The sequence below is a fragment of the Sebastes fasciatus genome, chromosome 1 (genome assembly GCF_043250625.1).
Source record: "Sebastes fasciatus isolate fSebFas1 chromosome 1, fSebFas1.pri, whole genome shotgun sequence".
NCBI lineage: Eukaryota > Metazoa > Chordata > Actinopteri > Perciformes > Sebastidae > Sebastes > Sebastes fasciatus.
The window spans coordinates 35,185,568-35,206,207 of record NC_133795.1 but is presented as its reverse complement, the minus strand read 5'-3'; the positions used below and the strand labels follow the sequence as shown (position 1 = coordinate 35,206,207).

The window sequence follows — 20,640 nt, the reverse complement described above, 5'->3', positions numbered from 1 at the left end:
TAGCCTTGTGTACTGTCTTTGGCAAAATGTTTCCAAATGCTCTGATCTGCAAATAGGAAACAAACATCTTCTGCATTTCCGCCTGCAAACCTTTTTTATCCGCTGATACATACACCACATGACAAGGCTAATGTACCACTGTGCTGTAATGTTTCAGTACAGTAGTCGCTGCTTTTTAGCCATAATGGATGCTAAGAACGAAATGTGACTGTCAGAGTGACAAAGCAGTCAGCTCTGATGGTTACTTCACTTGATGCTGTGACAATATAGCGTTGCCTGTCTCTGTCCCTGTTAGGCTGTCATTAGCAGCAGACAGAATGCAACTCTGGCCGTGTTGAATCACAGCTTTACATACATGCCTCTGTTTCCTCAATTCACAAAATTAACAAGTTTCCTTTTGCTGACGAAGACAGACATTTAGTGACAGAATAGCTCTTCACAAGTCCAATGCTATGTACTATAATTAGGAGTCTGTTTAGAAGTCTTGAGCTGCCAAATCATTACTAATCAATTATAAAAGTCTCTATCTCTGCATTTAACTGCAATTAGTGACACTGGTCTCTCACGATGTAGGTGTTCCTGAAGAGCGACCGTGTGGCTAAGATGGTCCAGAGCGGCGGCTTCTCGGCCAACGATTTCAGGGAAGTGTTCAAGAGGCACATTGAGAAGCGCGTACGCAGCCTCCCAGAGATCGACGGCCTGAGCAAGGAGACGGTGCTCAGCTCCTGGATGGCCAAGTTCGACACCATCTACCGTGGCGACGAGGACCCGCGCAAGGCTCAGCAGCGCATGACCGCCAGCGCGGCCTCCGAGCTGATCCTCAGCAAGGACCAGCTGTACGAGATGTTCCAGAACATCCTCGGCATCAAAAAGTTTGAGCACCAGCTGCTCTATCAAGCCTGTCAGGTAAGATCTCGAGCAAACAAATGACACGTCTCAGAGGGTTTTCACAATATTTGAGTGCTGGCACAGAATTGTTTCCGTTTTTCAAATGTGTGGGTTAGTGGAGGCAACATTATGATTATTGTCTTCACACATCAGTTCAATCTAAACTGTAGATCAACTACAGTATACACCATATTGTTCTAAATATTGTGAATATGAAATGCTTTCCTATCATTATTTTAATGTAGTGACATTGATTTTCTTTTCACTCTAAACTTCTGCAGACCACAATATCCTCCTCCGTGCCACAATAGTGATGTAATGATCTTGTTGAACTGCAGTTAGTAAATTGGATGGGTTAAGAGTTGAAACAATTAGTCGATTAATCACTTAGCTGTTCAACAGATAAATAATTTGAAACAATTTTGATCATGAATTAGTCATTTATGCTGTTTAATCAAGCAAAAATGTCAAATATTTGCTAGCTCCAGCTTCTTTGAAGTGAGGATTTGCTGCTTTTCTCTTTCATTGTAATTTGAATATCTTTAGGTTTTGGACTGTTGGTCAGAAAAAAACCATCAGGCTGTTCTCATACTACGTTTGTAGCTCTACCTACGAAAAGTAATGCACTGTATTTCGTATATATCCCATGAAATCAATTTGTATGTAATCCACTTAATGGAGGTGGTTGGGTTGGTAAAAAAACACCGGTGTTTGTACCCCGTGTGAAACTAGAAGTCAACATTGATTTATTTGTCACATAACTTAAATAACACCACTTTCATAATTATTTCAACCCAAACCACAATCTTTTCCTAACCCTAACTAAGTAGTTCTGTTGCCTAAACTGAAGCGAAGTCGTTTCCTGTGAAGACGGCAGATTATTTTGAAAAGACCGTATGCATGTAACGAGCAGTGCTCCTGGAAAAAAGACATTTGAGGGCGTCGTTTTGGGCTTTTTAGAACTTGATGGACATTTTTGCAACCCCGGCTTTAGGCTAAAGTTAACCCCAGACCAACCTTTGAGTTGGACCTGAGATCTCTTTTCTGACCACTTCCAGATTTGACAACAATTCATTAAATGTATCTTGTGAAAAACTGACAATGTTCTTAAAAAACCCTCCCCGGCCCAAGTGTGAAAACACAATATTCTGTTCTATCTTAATAAAACGACTGTGTGACATTAGGATAACGGACATAAAATCACCAGATTAGCAAAATATGTCAAAATAATCCATGAAATGTGACGTTTAATCAGACCAACGCTCTACAGTAATCACCCTTTTATCATTTAATTTGGTTTAATGACTAGATTATTGATAATAATGACTATTTAATGATTCTAGGTGTGTGTTTATTTATTAGTATTCGCCATTGACAACATGTCATTGTTGTGGCGTTGAATGGACATATTTTAAAAGTAAATATGTCTCCTCAAGATATATGACCTGATAGCAGGCCAGCGATGCTTCACTGAAGGGGAGATGTGTTGAGATTGCAGGTGGATAATAGTGGACACTGAGGGCTCGTGTCAGACATAACTCTGCTTCCCTCGCTGGCTTTACTGCTTTACGGCTCTCTATGGGAATGCTGAAAGCAGCACTAATGTATTCTTTCTTCGCGAGGTTGATTAAAAGTCTCGTCACGACAGGATTTGGAGGAGAACTCCGACACATTTACATCGGCTTATCATTTAATGCATAAAAAAACTTACCTCTTCATTTCATTCGGATCTAATGGACCCAACTCTTGGACGCCAGTGAGTTTTAAAATGCTGAATTTCTTTGGACCAGGTGTCAGACCTTCTTTCAGCAGTTGCTAATGTACTGTATAAATCTGCGCAGATGGCACAAGGTGCTGTTAAACAAATTAGATCGTTCAGTATTCTTCAAATGTCTCTGTTGGCAAAGATCAATGAGCGCTCTGTTCTGCAGAGTGTTCATTTGTTCGATGCTTCTGATGTAGAGGTGCAATCCATCGCTATAGCCTCCAAATCCACTGAGCATTTTTCTTCCCAGGCCTTTGAAGATGCTTAACCTAGTTTTTCTTAATGTGCTGGCAGCAGAGCTGTTAGTATCCGGTCAGAAATCTGCATGCAGAACATAGTACCATTTCTCTGAACAGATCTGAACTGAACATTCAACAATACAATACACCAACAAAGAGGCATACTGTATATGCTGCAGAAATGTGTGTACAGCTTCATACTATGGTGTAATACTGATTATAGGTGGGTAAAATGGCACATAGATTTAGGTCATCATTGTGGAAAGGGACAGTTTTAAATTGATCGTTCATATGTGAACAAATATTACATGATTTGCCTGAGAAAATCTAATTTTTGACTCCGGCTGCGTTTCCTGCTGTTCTCTGAGTCCTCCCTCTCGCGTTTTGTTTGCCGTCATAATGAATACATCAGACTGTACTGACGTTGACTTTGAGCATCTCGTCAGTAAGCAACCAGCAGCCATATATTGCCCTCTACTAAATGATAAAGTCCTCGCTCAAAAGGAGACGCAGCAATCCAGTCAGCATGGGCTCAGGGCTGCTGGGATTTGATGAAAGGTTTTCATGGATTGGCTGGGATTCAGAGGCCATCATTTTTTTTTAACTGTTATCGCTGGGGATTTACATTTTTTGCGGTTACATCCAAATAGTAGAAAGGCAGCACTGGTCTATTTCTGTCTCATGCTGAAGCAAGAGCAGCCCCTGGAAATGACTAACAGACTGATTAGACTGGTGCGGCCGGCGGCTGAGCCAGCCAGACTCTGAGCATGCTCGACTCCCTGATGGCTGCGGTTATTTAGCTGTGGTGACACCAAGCATGACCAAACAACTGTAGGAAAATGTGTTTGGTGTCGGCGTTGCAAAGCCGTTTGGCAAACTATAATTGGATGACTATATTAATAGAACTTTGTGTCCACTTTTAATGTTGGGTATACTAACATTTCCTAAAATAATAATACAAAAAAAAGATTTGTGTTTTTGAACCTGGCTGTGGTAAGATTTATTTTTAGTTAGAGCAAAACAGCCGTGGTGGAAATCAGTCATATAACTGCAGACTGTCAAGAGCTGTGGTTCCAAAACTGGGGGGGGCGGGAGTTATATAACGGGGGAGTGGGGCGAGGCTAAGTATTAATGATGCATGGTTCTCCACTGGCCTGCGGGGGGGCTTGGAAACATTATTTATCTACAATAGGGGGGCTCTGCAGAACAGGTTTGGGAACCACTGGTCTAGAGAGCGAAGGCAGACAATCAGCGCATGACAAGATGTTATGTCTCTCTCAAATCCTCTAACCAAAATGACTTTGCTCAACACACATTTTGCTAAAAAAGTACAGCACACTCTGAACAGTGCACATCAGACACGTAAGGGATCATTTACAGCGAGCCGGTCATTTTTGTGAAATAAACCCGACAGGGCGATGCGGCATCTTGCATATAAGCCAAGTATACTTAGACTTTTCTGTATTCTTGTCAGTATGAGCCAACTATACTTATGTATACTTTTAGGCGTCACAAACTTTCTCACTTTACAGCTAAACAGTGCACTACAAGATGATTCTGAAAACATTTTAGGAGAGATATGGCATTACAGTAACAGAATATTGATTCATATTTGATCAGCGCTGCCTAGTTTGACCGTTTGATCGGAGTTCACGAGTGCAACAGCCGGCTCTCATAGATGGCAGCTGGATAGCAGACCTTAGATCAGCTCTTACTACTTGTTTTCCTCCGGTCTGTGAAATCTTACAGATGCCGTTAGGAGCACCGGAGGACACAGAGGCACATGATTTCTTTCAGGTTACCTGTTTCATGTACTACTGTCATGATATAGCGACCGTTTTATAAAACTAACTTTTTTTCAATCATATTTGCTCCAATCTCTAAATATATCTCTGATAAGTACATAAAAAATAAACTGAAAATATACTCTCTTATTTTAAGTTTAAAAGCAGTATACTAATAGCACACTTGAATTTCTTTTTGGTAAAGGTAGCCATTCACTTTACACAGTCGTGTGTTCAGTGTTCATATCAAACATATTGATTAATTAATTAGTGCCTGACTAAAATTGAATAGCTATTTGTTTCCTGTGGTATGAAATAGTTTAGGGCTGGAATTTAATTATTTTCATTATCAAATAATTTAACGATGCCTTGATTAATATGAATGAATCATTTTGTCGATAAAATGCCAAAAAATAGGGGAAATGCCTATCATAATTTCCCACTGCCTAAGATGATATATTCAGATTATTTTTCTCCAAATAGCAGTCCAAAACCCAATTATACTCAGCTAATTGTATGACAAGAAAAGTAGCAAATCCTCACAAACCAGTGAATTTTTGGCGTTTTTGAATTAGCAAAATAGTCGACTAATTTTCTCTCTCTCTCTCTGAGGTGTTTTAATCATTGATATTTATTCACACCAGTGGACTCTCGCTAACTCAAATTATTCCCTAATCTCAAATGGCTGATTAAATTCCCAAAGCCTGGGGGTGGAAATAAAGCAGGCGCATCAGAATGAGACTTTCCCTCCACTGAGCTATAAATCACGGCATATGAACCCCAACCACACTACACCCCACCAGACTGACAGACCATACTCAAATCAGCTTTCCCTGTACAGGCTTTTGAAGGAGACCCTTCCTCTTCTTCCTCTTTAATTTGTCTTGTCAGCAACTGTTAGTTGGGAAATGAGGCCTGAGCTCTTCCTGGTTTAGCCTGTAGCTGATATAATTGCGTAATGGAGCCTCTTCAGTGCACACAGGATTGGGAGAGGATGAAAGCATTCGCTATGGCTGCCACCTCTAAGCTGAAAAAGCAGTGGTGCTGAAACGCAGAGTGAAGCTTGACTGCACCCGCGTGGTTTGGAATCTGGACAATGTTTATTATAAGGAAAAAAAACTAAAGTTTGTCCTTGATAGAGATGTCCTAGCTCAACTACACCACAAAAAAACATCTTTATTAGTATCATCTGGAAATGAAGCTGCTGAGAGTGAATAAAAACAGTGAAGTTGTGGGCTGTAAAACCAAAACAAAGTCCTGCAGAGCCGGAGGGAACCGTAGAGTCGGGTGATCATTTTCCCCTATGAGCGACCCCCTTTCACATTACACATAGTACGTCAACAAGATCAAAAGATAAAACCAAATCTGTGCTCTAGACTGAAGAAATATTTCTCTAAGTTGATTAAGATGTTAGAAGTCGAGATGGAGAAAATTCACAACGTCCACTCATTAGTACATTTCCTAATTATTCATGTCGCTACACCCGCCGCACAAGAGAAGCTTTCTCTCACACTGCACGCTTTTTTTTAAACACACACGTACAGACACATAGTCCCACACAGCAAGTCTAAATATAGACCAGCTGCTTCAACTCCTCCAGGTCCCATCCAGCTCCGAGCTGGCCCTGTCCGCCCAGCCTTTGTTCTCTACAAGAAACCGCCCCTGGCCGGGTGTGCTATCTGCTACCAACGTCCCAGCATCCACCTGGGAATCTGTCATCAGCTGTGCTGTTAACTACCCGCCTGCTTCTGCTCCATCACCTTTAACCTGCTGTCAGCTTGGCTAACACTGAGGCAGTGTCACCTTTATTTAGCTGCAGTGCTGCTGTCAGCTTCAGTAACGTAGAGCGAGAGAACTTACCTTTTAGCCAGCCTTATTTTATATGGGATTGCATGTCCGCCTATATCGTGCCAGTGGGCCAATGACAACAGTGACCTTTCAGTAGTTGCAGGCTTGATAAGATTGGGGTGCTGTGGGGCTCAGTATGGGGTGGCTATTACAATAGTTCACACAGACACTGACCTCCAGCTCTATACTTCCTCCCACAGCCTCGACCGTCTTTGCTTTACACTGCTGTCAAGAGAGAGTACTAGAAGAAACCGGCCCCCATCCCCCTCCACATCACATGCTTCAGAGTCACTCCTCTCATGTTAGCCATTTTGCAGACGAGCTGCAATCTGCACATACTCACAATGACCAATATTATCTGCTGCTGCTGCGGTATTTCACTTTTGCTGAGGTTTTGTAGTCTGGAGAATTTGCCTGGACGTATAGATTTAGGTCTGTTGTGTTTTGCGGGAGGGGGGAAGCCACACAGATGAGACGGTGAAAATGCAGCGTCAGACACCGATGAGCCAAGCTTGCGGGATTTCCAGGCATGGCAGTGACAGTTCTTTTGGGATCGCACGAGTCAGATGTCGCTGGTACCGCAGTCCAATAGTGCCAAGAGCTTGAGTGTTTTGACAGGCAGCGCAGATCGCCAGCAGCAGGGGGGGAAAGGAGACATTCGGGGCACAGCTCAGGCAGGAATGCAATCAGTATCAGTCATAGTTCTGGTTGTGGGTGATTCTGGTTTTCTACTATTGGACATGACAATGAAAAAAAAAAAAACCCTCATGCGTGTGAGACTTCCTACCACAGGATGCTTGTTTGAGTGTCACTGTGTGGCAGAACAGTACTGAGTACTACTGCGCTGCAAGTGCAGACATTCTGCTGCAGCTGGTGGCAAAGTCTGATTATGTGCTCTACTAAACAGGAACTCTGGGTTATGTAGCAGGGTGGCTGTTTAGTGGCCAGCACTGGTAGGACACTAGAGTTGACGGTTCACACTGACTGTCCTCCATTTAAGATGCCATCTGGCTGACATCCTTTCATAATGTGCACATCAGTGAACAGAATCAATTACTGAAAGAAGTAATGCAGGAAAAATCCATATCAGCTAAATGTCTAGATTTAAGAAACCATAATTCCTATAAGACCTCCGTTTTTAAATGTGTTTTTTTACCACTTTATCCGTGTGACTTTCTCATCCGTGTTGCGTTTGTTGCTTGATCACAGTCCGAGCCTTGCAACGCCTCTTAGTTGTGATCTCCCCCCTTTCTTGTTAACGGCTGCACTGTGACTTCAGCTCATTCTCTCTTAAAAAGGATTGCTGGAAGGGGCAGCGAATCAATACAGTAAAGCCTGAAAGACAAGGCCTGTTAATGTAATAGGAGAGGGTGAAATACCATAAGGCACAGAGAGGTCAGCTCTGGCACGCGTCCCAGCAGCAGGAGACAAGAAGACTTTATGGCTCTGTATCACAAATAGATCAGGTGCTCAGTTGGAGAGTCCGTGCAGCTGCTCAGAGATGATGCTCTTATTATGCTTTATAGAAAGGCGAAGTCCCGCCCCTTCCGCTGGACCACCATGGGACCTTATTCCGGAAAAAATATCAACGGTAGGCAACGGCGAGAGACAAATAATTTTTTTAACTCGTTTGAATTACGCCATGAATCACACATATGATGTTTGTCAATTTAAAACATAATTTTACAAGTCAAGAAAGTCATAGTTTGTCGTTGGTTTGTCGTAGTATCATTTAGTTTTGTGGGAAACCGCTCAGTGAACTTTTAGCTATGTTCCACGCACAAATGAAACGTTATCTTACCTGATGTGTTTTATCCAGCGACTCCTGGTCTTTTTATCAGCCAGGAAGAGAAAGAACGAGCGAGACCCGTTGCTCATTTGAGTTCATCCCAGTATGAAACACACAGACATCGTAGCTTCAGCGAGAGATACGTCACTTACGCAACAGTCTGATACTTCAACAGTTTTACAACAAACTGCAATTTTCTTGACTTGCAAAATGATGTTCTAAATTGACAAACATCATATGTGTGATTCATGGTGCGATTCAAAGGGACTAAAAAATGATTTGTCTCTCGTCGTTGACTATCATTCATATGTTTTTCTGAAATAAGGTCCGATGAGGTCCACCGGAAGGGGCGAGACTTCACCTCTCTATTCACCAAACATTTATGGCTGGCTTGCGTTCCTTAAGATGATATCTTGGGTTCTTTGCGGGTTAGTTAGTCGGTTATGTGATTTACAGATTGATACTATATGTACAGAACTACATTACCATCATTTAGGGCTGGGCAATATGCCGATATATATTGTTAAAACAATATAAAAGTGTTTGTCGTATATATTTTTCTGTATCGTTTCTATGGCGATATAGGCTAGGTCTATATTTATTTATATTTTCTCCATAATTTCACTTAAAACTATTATGTTCATTTTGCACTCAAGTTCTTAAATGAGTATGAGTAAAATACTCTGTCTTTTTCATTTATTTAATATTTAATTCACACAGGAGTATACAGAAATAGGCTTTACCATGTGGTTATTTCACTATTTATTTATTGAATTACCAGAAAATATGCTATATTGTGATTTATATCATTATCAAGATATGAAATGACCTACATCGTGATAGACTTGGTTACAGATTTGGCCATATGGCCCAGCCATACCATCATTATAGAAATATTTTTAGACAGTTTTGCCAAAATACAATGTTTACTTCTAGTGGATACAGAAATCTAGATGATCATGAAAACAAAACCTACAATATTACAGCCAACCTTTTGCTGCAGCTTTGGATTGAAAAATGAAGATTCAACATTTTTTACCCTTTGCACTGGGTCAAAATTGTATTTTTATTGCATTAATGCTCACACTGGTCTGTACCTCGCCGTGTGTGCATTCTCAAAGTTAACTTAGAAGTGATAAAATCTAAACAGAAAAGCCTCATAAATCATATTATGTGGTTTGCTTTCGGAAATAAAATTGTCAAATAAATAAATGTTTTTTACAGCCATCTTGTCGCTGACAAATTGCACCTTTCCGTTCAAATATGCTCCTCTGACAAGCTGACACCTTTTTATTCCAAATATTCACTTTGTTATGCGCCCACTATAAAACGTTAACACTGAAATATGTCCTCCATGAAACCTATAGTATCCTGTTTTTCCCCCAGTGTTACAGCACCTGTGTGTAAAACTCAAGGATTTTGCAATAAAACAACACGCGGGTGAGACGAGGTCGATTTTATTTTTCACTGAAAACCTGCACAGCATCGCTGTGTGGAAAGGTTTGTGACTCCCCAGGTACAACTGTGCTGCAGATACTATGTCTCAATTAGGCTGCCGTCCTGAAGGAGGAAATGGTGACTGGTGAGTCACAACATCACATTTGACAAGAATGAGCCGTTTTGGCTGAGAGAATAACTGAAGAAGTGAAGCATACAGAAGCAGGGAGCAGGAGAGAGAGAGAGAGACATCAGCCATCTCTTCTATTTCCTTGTGTCAGCTAATATAAAACTCTCATTCATTATTGATGTGAGAGAGCCATGAATGTCTCTGCTTTTCATTACTCGGGGGCAAAAACTAGGCTAACAGATGTCAGGCATCTTTCCCCCGGAGCTGTTATTGTCCAATGCAGGCAGTTTTTAAACATTTTAAAGAAATTACCCACTGGTTTTGTCTCTCGCTCAATGTGCCAAAACAGTTTGGAATGGCTCATCCAAGTCAAAAGTTTTTACTTATTACTGTGAATGCATCCAGAGAGTTGAATTTTCACTCTGCTGATTGAAATCAACAAGAAAAGGAAAAATCCCGAAACACTCGACACGTTCAAAAAGACCTCCTCACAAACGGCGGTCCATTCACGGTCTCTATGGTGATGGCAGCATGGTTCCTATGAAGGATTGGTGAATTTCCTTTTGATTTTCATGTGTGATTTTCTATTCATGTGTGCTGCCATGATGCCATGCTGCTATGATTGCAGCCCGTTAGGACAAACTGGACCTCTTATTAGCCTTTTTATGCAGCGGCAGAGTGCTCTATACCATTCGTCAAGCTCAATGAACACCTATGGATTTTATGGTTGCTCACATGTGCTTCAACATGCCTGTTCATTTGGTCTAGCTTAGATATCTGTCGTTTGAATTGGAGGTTGACTGATTATAGGGATGCACCGATCTGACTCAGATCTGAATCAGCCGATACCGAGCACCGATCCGATACCAGAGTTTAATAATATCCTGTATGTCTCACTGTGTGGAAGTGACTCTGTTATGTGTAAGGCAAAATCAGGCTTGACTCAAACATTGCTTTCCTTACTTTATAAAACAAAATATGACCAATAAATACATAGATATAAATTTATTGAATAATTTTTTATCATTAAAATGATCAATTGTACTCCAGCAACTTGGTAAAAAAAAGAATTCAAAATTAACAGGAATTACAGTTCAAGTGTAAACCTTTTTAATGCAGCATCAAATTGGTTAAACAGGAATTATAATTCCAGTATATAATATATATTGTATATAAACATAAAATTGAATTGAATAGATCGGTCCCATTGTCTCCGATATCCGATCCAGCTATTTGAATCCGTATCCGCCCGATATCCGATCCAGTATCGGTGCATCCCTAACGTCAAGCACCGATAGGACGTTTTACAAACTATCCTTATCGGCCGAACTGTGCTCCGATAGTCACCGACGGCTGCACAGCCACCACCAGTGGGGACGTACATCTCCGTTTTGCATGGAGGCTCCATACATGAAATCAATGTGCACCTGAGATATATTCTAATGAAAGTTAACTTTATATAAGACCGTTTTATTATTAATGCATTACACTGAAGATAAATGCTGTTCTGCCGAAAGCATGCTGTCTCTGTTTAACTAGCAAGCATGGTCGTTTTAATTTGGCAAGCTATGGGCTCTATCTGATCATCTGTGGGCCACTTTTGCTGAAAACATCTGAGTGCATGTGATTACCTCCTAATATCGGCAGATGAATTCACTTTTTCCTGCTCCAAACTATCGTTATAGTTTAAAAATCCACTATCGGTCGACATCTAATTTAAATCCTGCTATACCTCACGGTTAGCATTAAAGGGGAACTGACTTTACACATCAAGGTCTGTTTAGAGGTCTTGGGGAGTACCACCGCATATGTGAAAAAGTTGTTGAAAGCCTTTTGTGGCTCCAAAGGGAGCTGCACAAAACCTGATAAGTTGGAGCTGAAGACTACAAATTTGAAAAAGAAAATAACCCAGAGGTGGAGAGTTAGAAAAAGAAAGTGAGCTTTCCGGACCTCTGAATGGAAAGTAATGGTGCTGTATTAAAGGATTTCTTGGATTTCTCATCTTTCACGGTAGATAATTGATGCTGGGAATTGTAGGTGACCTTTGACATTAACCCCTGGCCGTGATGAAAGTATTGCTGGGCTCTTAATGTGACCTCATTGATCTGCTCCTCTGGTCTTATCAATAGTTGGACAACCTGGATGAGCAGGCTGCACAGATCAGAAGAGAGCTTGACGGTCGTCTTCAGATGGCCGACCAGATTGCCAGGGTGAGTCAGACTCTGCGGGGGACTTTTTAATATGCTTTGTTATATACTTAATATGTCACTAATATGGTGTAACATCGCAGCGGGAGCCTCTACTCACAGGTGAAAAGATTGTGCAATTTACATTTTTTTATTTAAGTTGACTGTATTTATTTTATACTGAATTATATATCCATCATCTGAAAGAGAGAGACCTGCACTAATCTTGATTTGATGTTTTCAGCATTCTGGAAACTCCACATTTACCTCATTGTTAATTGTCATCAAGACTGTGACTGTTTGCGTCTCTGTTTTGTCAACAGGGCGGTAAGTTCCCCAAATTCGTGTCTAAAGAGATGGAGGCCATGTTCATCGAGGAGCTCAAGTCCTCAGTGAACCAGCTGATGGCCAATCTGGAGAGCATGCCCGTGTCCAAGGGAGGGGAGTTCAAACTCCAGAAGATGAAACGGGGACACAACACCTCCATCATCGACATGGGCCAGGAGGATGAGAACACGCTGTCCAAGTCCGATGTGGTTCTGTCCTTCACTCTGGAGGTACAGTGAACGAGGCTGGATGGGAATGTATAATCAAATGTATGTGAAAACCCACAAGGGTTTCGATCGTTTTGACATATCTCAGGATTTCTAACTATAGCCAGATGGGGCGAACATTATTTCATTAGACTCTCTAAACTCAATGAAAAACTACAGCTGTCTATGCCTAAACCAGATCTCATAAATCAGAGCTGTCGTCGACTACTTGTCTGCTCCAGACTAAGTATAGAAGCAGACAGCAGACCTGTTCAGGGGGGTTGAACAGACGCTATGTGAAGAACAGACTGACACACACATACACACACACACACCCTTTTACCTGCTCCTTAATGGGGAATGTGACTCATCTTGTTATCGGCTTGTCTGAGATGAGCTATCACCACAAAACAGGGAGCAATCACACCTCATTCCTTATGATGCAGTGCTATTTCAGAATCAGGAAGTACATAATGTGCAAAGCATGTAACACTGTTTTTTTCTGTTCCTTCACACAGAAGGAGTTTGAATGCAGTTAGCTATTTGTGGGCCTGTTTTTTAATTAAAAGGGCCCGCGGTATCGCTGGTGATCGTGACCAACTTTACTGTGAATAACAACATGGGAATATTATTATGATCACGATGTTCAGAGATTATTGTTGTTGTCCTTTTTACAATACTTTTAGAGAGTGAAAACATAATTAAAAGGTTATTTCAGCCATGTTATAAATGCAGCAGTTTATATTTGATCAGTTCTAAATTTATATTGATTATTTTGGATATTTATTATTTATTCTTTCAAAGGTCTAGAGCAGGGCTCAAATTGGGGCTCAATCTGGCAAGCCAGATGTTAGCAAATTATTATTTTTTTAATTAAAAGGCCTGCAGTGTCGCTGGTTCTCGTGACCGGCTTCGCTGTCTTTCAGAGGCTTAAGCAGGCTTTTAGAGTGAAGTTACTGGTATCATATGAAACTAGAAAACCCAAGGAATCCACTGGTACCAACCATGTCATACTAGCTGGTCAGGAAAGAGGCTAAATAAGCCTCCAAATGTTGGCAACATTTTGGCAAGGAAAAGCTGGCATGGCCATTTTCAAAGGGGTTCCTTGAACTCTGACCTCAAGATATGTGAATAAAAATGGGTTCTATGAATACCCACGAGTCTCCCCTTTACAGACATGTCCACTTCATGATAATCACATGCAGTTTGGGGTAAAAACACATGCAGTATAAATGTTATTTTCACCAATTCTAAAGTTGGTATGGTGGTATATATATATTTCTGCATACTGGGGTCCCTAAACAGTCTTGGAAATGCATGTATGACTGGAAATAAGCCCAACTGTATTCAGCATGTGGGTTTTAAGGGGTTAACTATGTTAAAGATAAAATAATATTCAATTAGGGGAACTTGGGATCCTCTTAGTACAGTTTTACATCTTAACAATACAATACAATTTTGGCCCGAGACCCACCTTTGAGTTCCAAAAAGTTTGGGCACTCCTGGTCTAGATATTCTTCCATTTTTAATAGAAATTCATGTCATGCTTTTAAGAACGTGGGCCAACAGTATTAAAAGAGCATGCTGGATGATACATAAACGAAAGCGATAGTCAAATAAAATATATTGGCACCTTGAAGACATTGGTGGATCTGATGGACACTTTCATTCAAAGTGGATGCGTTATCCTGACGGCACACATATCTGCCTTTGGTAGTCCCACTAGGAATTTACAGCTACAATATAATAGTTACCCCTGGCACTGTTAGTACTATATTATATTCACTGAGCGATTAAAGACTACGTGTAGGATTATGCCCACAAGCAGTTTCAGTGATAGAGAGTTGTACTTTATCGGGAGGATGGCTGTAATTTTTATTAGCTGCTCTAGTAGAAAATCTAGTAATGTGAGGGCACCGGCTGTACGTGGAACTAGTGATAGTGGCTGGGAGAGTGTTTCTAAAATATCTAACAAACTCAAAGGATTTGCCACCTTCACATCTTGTGACTTTTTAATCTGTGACCTGTTTCAAGAGATGAATCACTCTCATGTACAACCTTCACTGAGGTGTTTGTTTTTCTGTTTTCCCTAGGTGGTGATCATGGAAGTTGTTGGGCTGAAGTCTTTGGCTCCGAACAGGATCGTCTACTGCACCATGGAGGTGGAGGGAGGCGAGAAACTCCAGACCGACCAGGCAGAAGCATCCAAGCCAACGTAAGGTTTTATAAAAACATAAAATTCAAATGCATCAGCTGTCTGATATTGATGGCTGATTTGCTGAGTATTGTGATTATATTAAATTTAGAGTCTTATTGAATCGCACTTAGAAAAACATCCACCCAATGTTATCCATGTCATTATTGGATGGCGGTCCATTTATGTTTGTGTTTGGCAGCCACGGTTAGACATATGAGCCAGTTTTTAATCAAATTAATTATGTCAGAATAAAAGAAATGCCTTCAGTTCTATCGTTCAGACATCCGGTGACTCCACTGCTGGCAGTAACTTACAGGCTCTTTTTAATTATTCATTTCATCCAAAAGCGAAAATGTCATTTCAATAATTTTAATTATCTCTCCAATAATTTAACACTGTTCATTTTAAACTGTTGGGATTCTGCCCCCATTCTTTTATTGATCTTTGGTGCCTCCTGTGAATTGCTTCAGATGCCCTGAGTGAAATCCACTTGCGAGAAAATAGAGCAAACCTACGTTGGCAAACTGCATCTCAGTGGGTGCTTGGTTGTAGGAAGACATTTCCAGGGCTCTCGCTTGTGTTCTCTGATGCGTCATTCACTCTCGGAGGCACTTTGCATGTGAGACTCTGTGTTTAAAAAGAAATGGGACTGTGCAGTTGAGCAAACCTTCAGTTTACTCCTTTTTTTTCTTAGAAATATATCAATCATTTTTCCAGAGTTCTTGTACAGCATTACCTGAACCTGTGCTTAAAGGTGCTCTGTATGACATTCAGAGCATTAATATAGCATCGAACAACTATTTGCTATGTAAACATATAGAGGAGTAATGTCTACCTTGTTCTATTGACTTTGTTGACATAGCCGGGTCAATGTAGCGGGCCTTTTAATGCCCCACTGGCTAGTTCATAGCCGCCACTCTGCACTGCTCTCACACGGCGATTACAGCTGATAACGCCATCCCAACCGATGGCGCCATTGAGGAAGTGTAGCACACACCCTCCAGTTCCCCCTCCCCCACCCCCCCCAGGTTAACACTGTCAGCTGCGTCAGAGGTGTTGCTGTTGTTTTCACTGTTAGTGCTGTTAGCATCGTTGCGAGCATGGATGTATCAAGGGAACTGGATACAGCGTTGGCGGCGGGCTCCCGTTCATTCCTATGAGAGTTGCTCAGTGGCGCATGAAGCCTAAATGGCTCTACTGCCGAGTGATAAAGTACCCAGATCTTCCACATTGGGCCCATTGAGCAGGCACAGTAGCGTTTCCTTTAACTCCGCCTCCCAGCCCTCATTCCAGCCTGATTCTGGGTCTCATTCACATGAACGGAGGAAGGAAAATAACTCTGGATTTGGCTATTATAGTGCATTTTACAGCTTTTAAGACCTAATGATTTAAATAAGGGCTATTAGAGTGTTCGTACTGGGAAGTTGATTTACCTAAAAAGAAATCATCCGCTGAGCTACAGACGTCTCTTTCCCAATGTAATGTTGTAGTACTGCCGTTTGGCCACTACAAAAAAATTTGCTTAAAAGCCCGGTGCTCTTCCTGGGGGCTTGGCTGCAAGCCACGAGCTCAGCCGTTGCCATGTTGAGAGCCATGCGGAGGCAATAGCTATGCTCCCGATCTCACATTTAGCACATTTAATGAAATACATGCGTACAAATAATGTACAGGTTTAATGAAATCGGGTGTTGTACTGTGATGGGCCTTAATAGCAAAGCCTCTGAACTTGTGGGAAAGCAAAAACCGTTCCTGTTTCTGTTTTTGTTAAAGCTGCTTGAGTCATTCATGATTCACAGCTGAACCCAAAAACCTATTTGACTGGGTGATTTCTGACTCAGCCAACCAAGTTGTGAAAATTAATTGTGTAATCCCGCAGTATGTCAGGTATGAAATGAAATGGCATAGTTTGTAAATGTCCTTCCTTTCTTTGAGAGTGGTTTGCACGTATCCTAAAATACTTTGCTTCCTCATTGCTTGTTATTCTAGACCAGATTCATAACAATGATGGTGTCCTGGAGGCAAAAAAAGTATATCTCCGGCTAAATATATCTAACCTTTTTTTCATCTAATTAACCAGTACTGCACGGCGCAAGATTCGAGAGAAAATGTCCATGAAACATTCATGCAAATACGAGCTATTTTAAGGCCCAAATGTCTTCCTCTGATCTCCCTAATTCAAGAGCCATTTTATGACGAGAGTATGAGAGAGATGGAGGGACGTGAATGAGAGGAAGGGATTAGAGGAGAACAAGGCGAGGGTAATATGTATGTGTGTGTGCGTGCGTGTGGGTGGGTACACACAGAAAAAACGCACATGAAATACATATATTAATGTACATACTACTGCAGGTTATTTGCATAGAGTAATTGCTTGTGTTCGGCAACTGTGTGCTCAGACATTCAACCTACTATTGTGATTTTACACATTACTTTGATCATTTAATTAAGGGCTTTATATTTATATATATAACGTTGCCACAATAATTATTTTCTGTTATTGTCTTGTAATTCTTCTATTTAGCTTTTTGTCATTTGACCCACTTGAGCGCACACAGTTTCATACATTTCAAGAGCTGTAGGAGCACAGCACTGTCACGTCCATTAATAGACCTCAGATTGATCCACAAGGTCACCTTCATGCCAGCACAATGCTTCCATCACAAACCAACGCAGCGCACCACGAGCTCCTCTCCGTCAGTCAGCAGCTTCTCTGCTCCGCACGTGTCGCAGCGTCTTTGTGTACATTAAGTCGCAATTAATTATGAATGTTAGAAATGGTTACAAGGAAAACAGCTTTCCAAGACTGGAAATTGACACCATAGCCTCCATGCCTCGCTTCAGAGAGAAATTTTATAGGCATTTTATATAATGTTGCTATGGCTGCACAAGGAAGCATAACATGTTGGCAGCCCCAGATAGCAGCGAGAAGTAACAAAAGCCCGTTTACAGTACGTTGTGTAACATGTTTACTGTAAACTACATTTTTTCTGCATTTTCTTTCTTTCGTTTAATCCTTCTGGGGCTTGTGGAGGCGAAGCTGGTGATGAGGTTTAGTCATTATTAGTGGATTAATACTAGGGATGCACCGATCCGACTTTTTCAGTCCCGATAGCGATGTCTAGGCTTTGGGTATCGGCCGATACTGAGTACCGATCTGATACCAGTGTCTAACTAGAAAATGCATTCCCTGCTGAAAATGCGTGGGAATGCTGACAGCTGAAATGAATTGCAAAGCATTGCTGAAAATGCAGAAATGTGAAATGACTTGCCTAAAAATGTTAAAGCTCAAATGCATTGCACTGCACTGCTGAAAAACATAGAAGATGAAATGTACAACTTGCAGAGTTGGAAGCTGAACTGCATTACCTAAAGAAGCTAAGAGCTGAAATACATTGCTAGAAAAGCTAGAGGCTAAACTGTAATACTGTCAAAAGTGGTAAATTTGAATTTTCCTGAATAGGTGGAAAGAAGAAATGCTTTGTATGTAAATTATATCAGACAGATGAACTGCATTGCTAAACACAAAGAGAGACAGAGAGAGGGTAGAGAGAGAGTAGTATTTGGGTCATAAAGTAGTATTTGGGCAGAATAAACCTTTAAAACTACAGGTCTAGACAGAGGTCCATCAGGCAGAGACTGATGGACCTCTAATCAGCCAATCAGACAACACCTGTTTGTGTCTGAAAGTGCTGAGTCATGGTTGGGAATGACTGGTGAAAACACAGAGAGGGTACTACCTGAAAAAGTCTCCCTCGGTTACAAACGATCAGTTGTATACCTAAAATCTCTTCAGTTTGAGCACTTCAACACTTTGATGAAGATGTAGACGTGTCATTTATGTGGATTTAGTTAAAAATTACTGAGAACTGGAAGTTTAAAAAGTCTCCACAGTTGAGTCTTCTCTTTAGTGTTAAATTTCTTCTTTGTTTTACTATCCCTCCACTACGGGTCAGCAAGGAAACACTGAGAGGAAATTGTCTGTTGATTAAATCAACGAATCGATTAGTCGACGAAATCAAATCAAACTGTTAGTTGACTAAGGATTTCTTTGGTTGAGGACATTCCTAGCTGAAAATGAGGACTGTGGATTTTGTCCTCCATTACTTACATTGAAATCGCTTTTACATGGGCATGTTAAGTTAAAGCAGACTGGAAAAGTTTTACTCATATCTCGAGTTTTGAGGTTAAATTTTGAACCGCTTTTCCCCATGTTTCATCCCCAAATATAAAGACATGCAGGTCAGGTGGACTAGAGACTCTTAACATGCCCTCTCATATTCACAATATGATATATATATGAAACTATACTATATAGAACCTTTATTTCTTTGTGTTTTAGTTTTCAATCTGTTTTCGTATGTTAAGACATCTGATTGTAAATCAATATATTTTATTTTCTCACTTGATTTAAGTGTGTTTAAATAGATTGAAGTAGTCTTGGTTTTTGAGCCATGCCTGTGTGAAGGGGTTAAATACAATACAATAGACTTGACAGCAGAAGTTAATTTTAGCCAGTCTGTCTGTGGCATCTCTCTGCATCTCTCAGTTACAGACCCACCAAATACTGTTGGCTGATAAGACGGGTGTTTTGTTATGTAAAAATGTTGCCAAGTGCCGCTTTAAAGATGTCTGGTATATAAATAGCAGGAATGCATTTAGAACAAGTGACACGGAGGAATAAAGTGTGTGTGTGTGTGTGTGTGTGTGTGTGTGTGTGTGTGTGTGTGTTATCTTCAGTGGTTTTAACCTGACTTTGACATACTGTAGATCTGTGTGACTGCAGTATTTCTTCTTTTATAAAAGACTTCCAGTCAGTCCCCCATCATCTTTCTTCTGTGATAAAAAGATATACTGTGACGTTTGTGTGTGTGTGTGTGTCTATAAACAATGTAATGTCTCCGTTCGCTTGTATACTGCAATCCCAACGGTCCAAAAACTGTCAGCTGCTATATCAGGGCCGTGTTGAAGTGAAGACGTAAAGGATCTCAAAATGGAAATATTATTTCTTTCATTGCTGTATAATTTTTCTATTTGATGTTGTTTAAAAACATTGAGAAGGACGTGAAGTCTCTCTCTCTTCCACACTTTTATTGACATGTAAACGTGATTCAATGCTTGCGGGAGATGAAGTCATCGTGTGGGATCACTGCTGTGCTACCATGCTGTCATGGAAGCTAACCTCTGGAGTGTTCTTTTGTTGTGTCTTTCAGCTGGGGGACCCAAGGGGACTTCACCACCACACACCCTCTGCCTGCTGTCAAGGTGAAACTGTTTACAGAGAGCACAGGGGTGCTGGCACTGGAGGACAAAGAGCTGGGCAGGGTAACACTTGCATTTGTTTGACTTTTACCAACAACAGAAATACTCTGCACACAAGAATACTGTAATCAGGACTCACATGTTGCATAAATGAACACCAGACTAACAAAATTACAACTTCTTTGGCTTATAAGATAAACATAGAAATACAAACAGGATCAGCCTCACAAGCATTTCATTCACTGTGTGACATTCTGATTTTAATAAGTTCAACCGAGTCTCCAGTGTAACGCTACTTGCATGTGATTCAGACATAACCTTTTGATTTTTTTTTGCAAGTTAAACATGAGGTTGTCAAAACAAGAATATTTCTCGCACATTACAAAGACGCAGCAAATGCATTTTTACTTTTATTGACGCATTTTTACAAGTAGTGGAAGCTAGAACAAGACATTTTTATGTATGCTTCTCATTTTGATTCTTTTCCACTATACGCTTGTGTTTGAATTCTGCGAGTGAATTATGCCGCAGTACTTCTCTCATAAGATAGAAGTAGGATGGCAAAAAAACTTTTCCCCTTTTTTA

General features: G+C 40.8%; 1 protein-coding gene across 10 annotated transcripts in view; it reads left to right on the top strand.

Annotated features, from left to right (window-relative positions):
* The window catches only part of cadpsb (Ca2+-dependent activator protein for secretion b), a 79,691-nt gene that overhangs the window by 22,699 nt on the left and 36,352 nt on the right, over positions 1 to 20,640 (top strand). For all 10 annotated transcript variants that reach the window (XM_074645789.1, XM_074645762.1, XM_074645753.1 and 7 more), the window contains exons 3-7: positions 574 to 906; positions 12,010 to 12,090; positions 12,390 to 12,623; positions 14,693 to 14,814; positions 20,007 to 20,118. In XM_074645789.1, the coding sequence (XP_074501890.1) occupies positions 574 to 906; positions 12,010 to 12,090; positions 12,390 to 12,623; positions 14,693 to 14,814; positions 20,007 to 20,118 (882 nt within the window). The remainder of the gene's footprint in view (positions 1 to 573; positions 907 to 12,009; positions 12,091 to 12,389; positions 12,624 to 14,692; positions 14,815 to 20,006; positions 20,119 to 20,640) is intronic.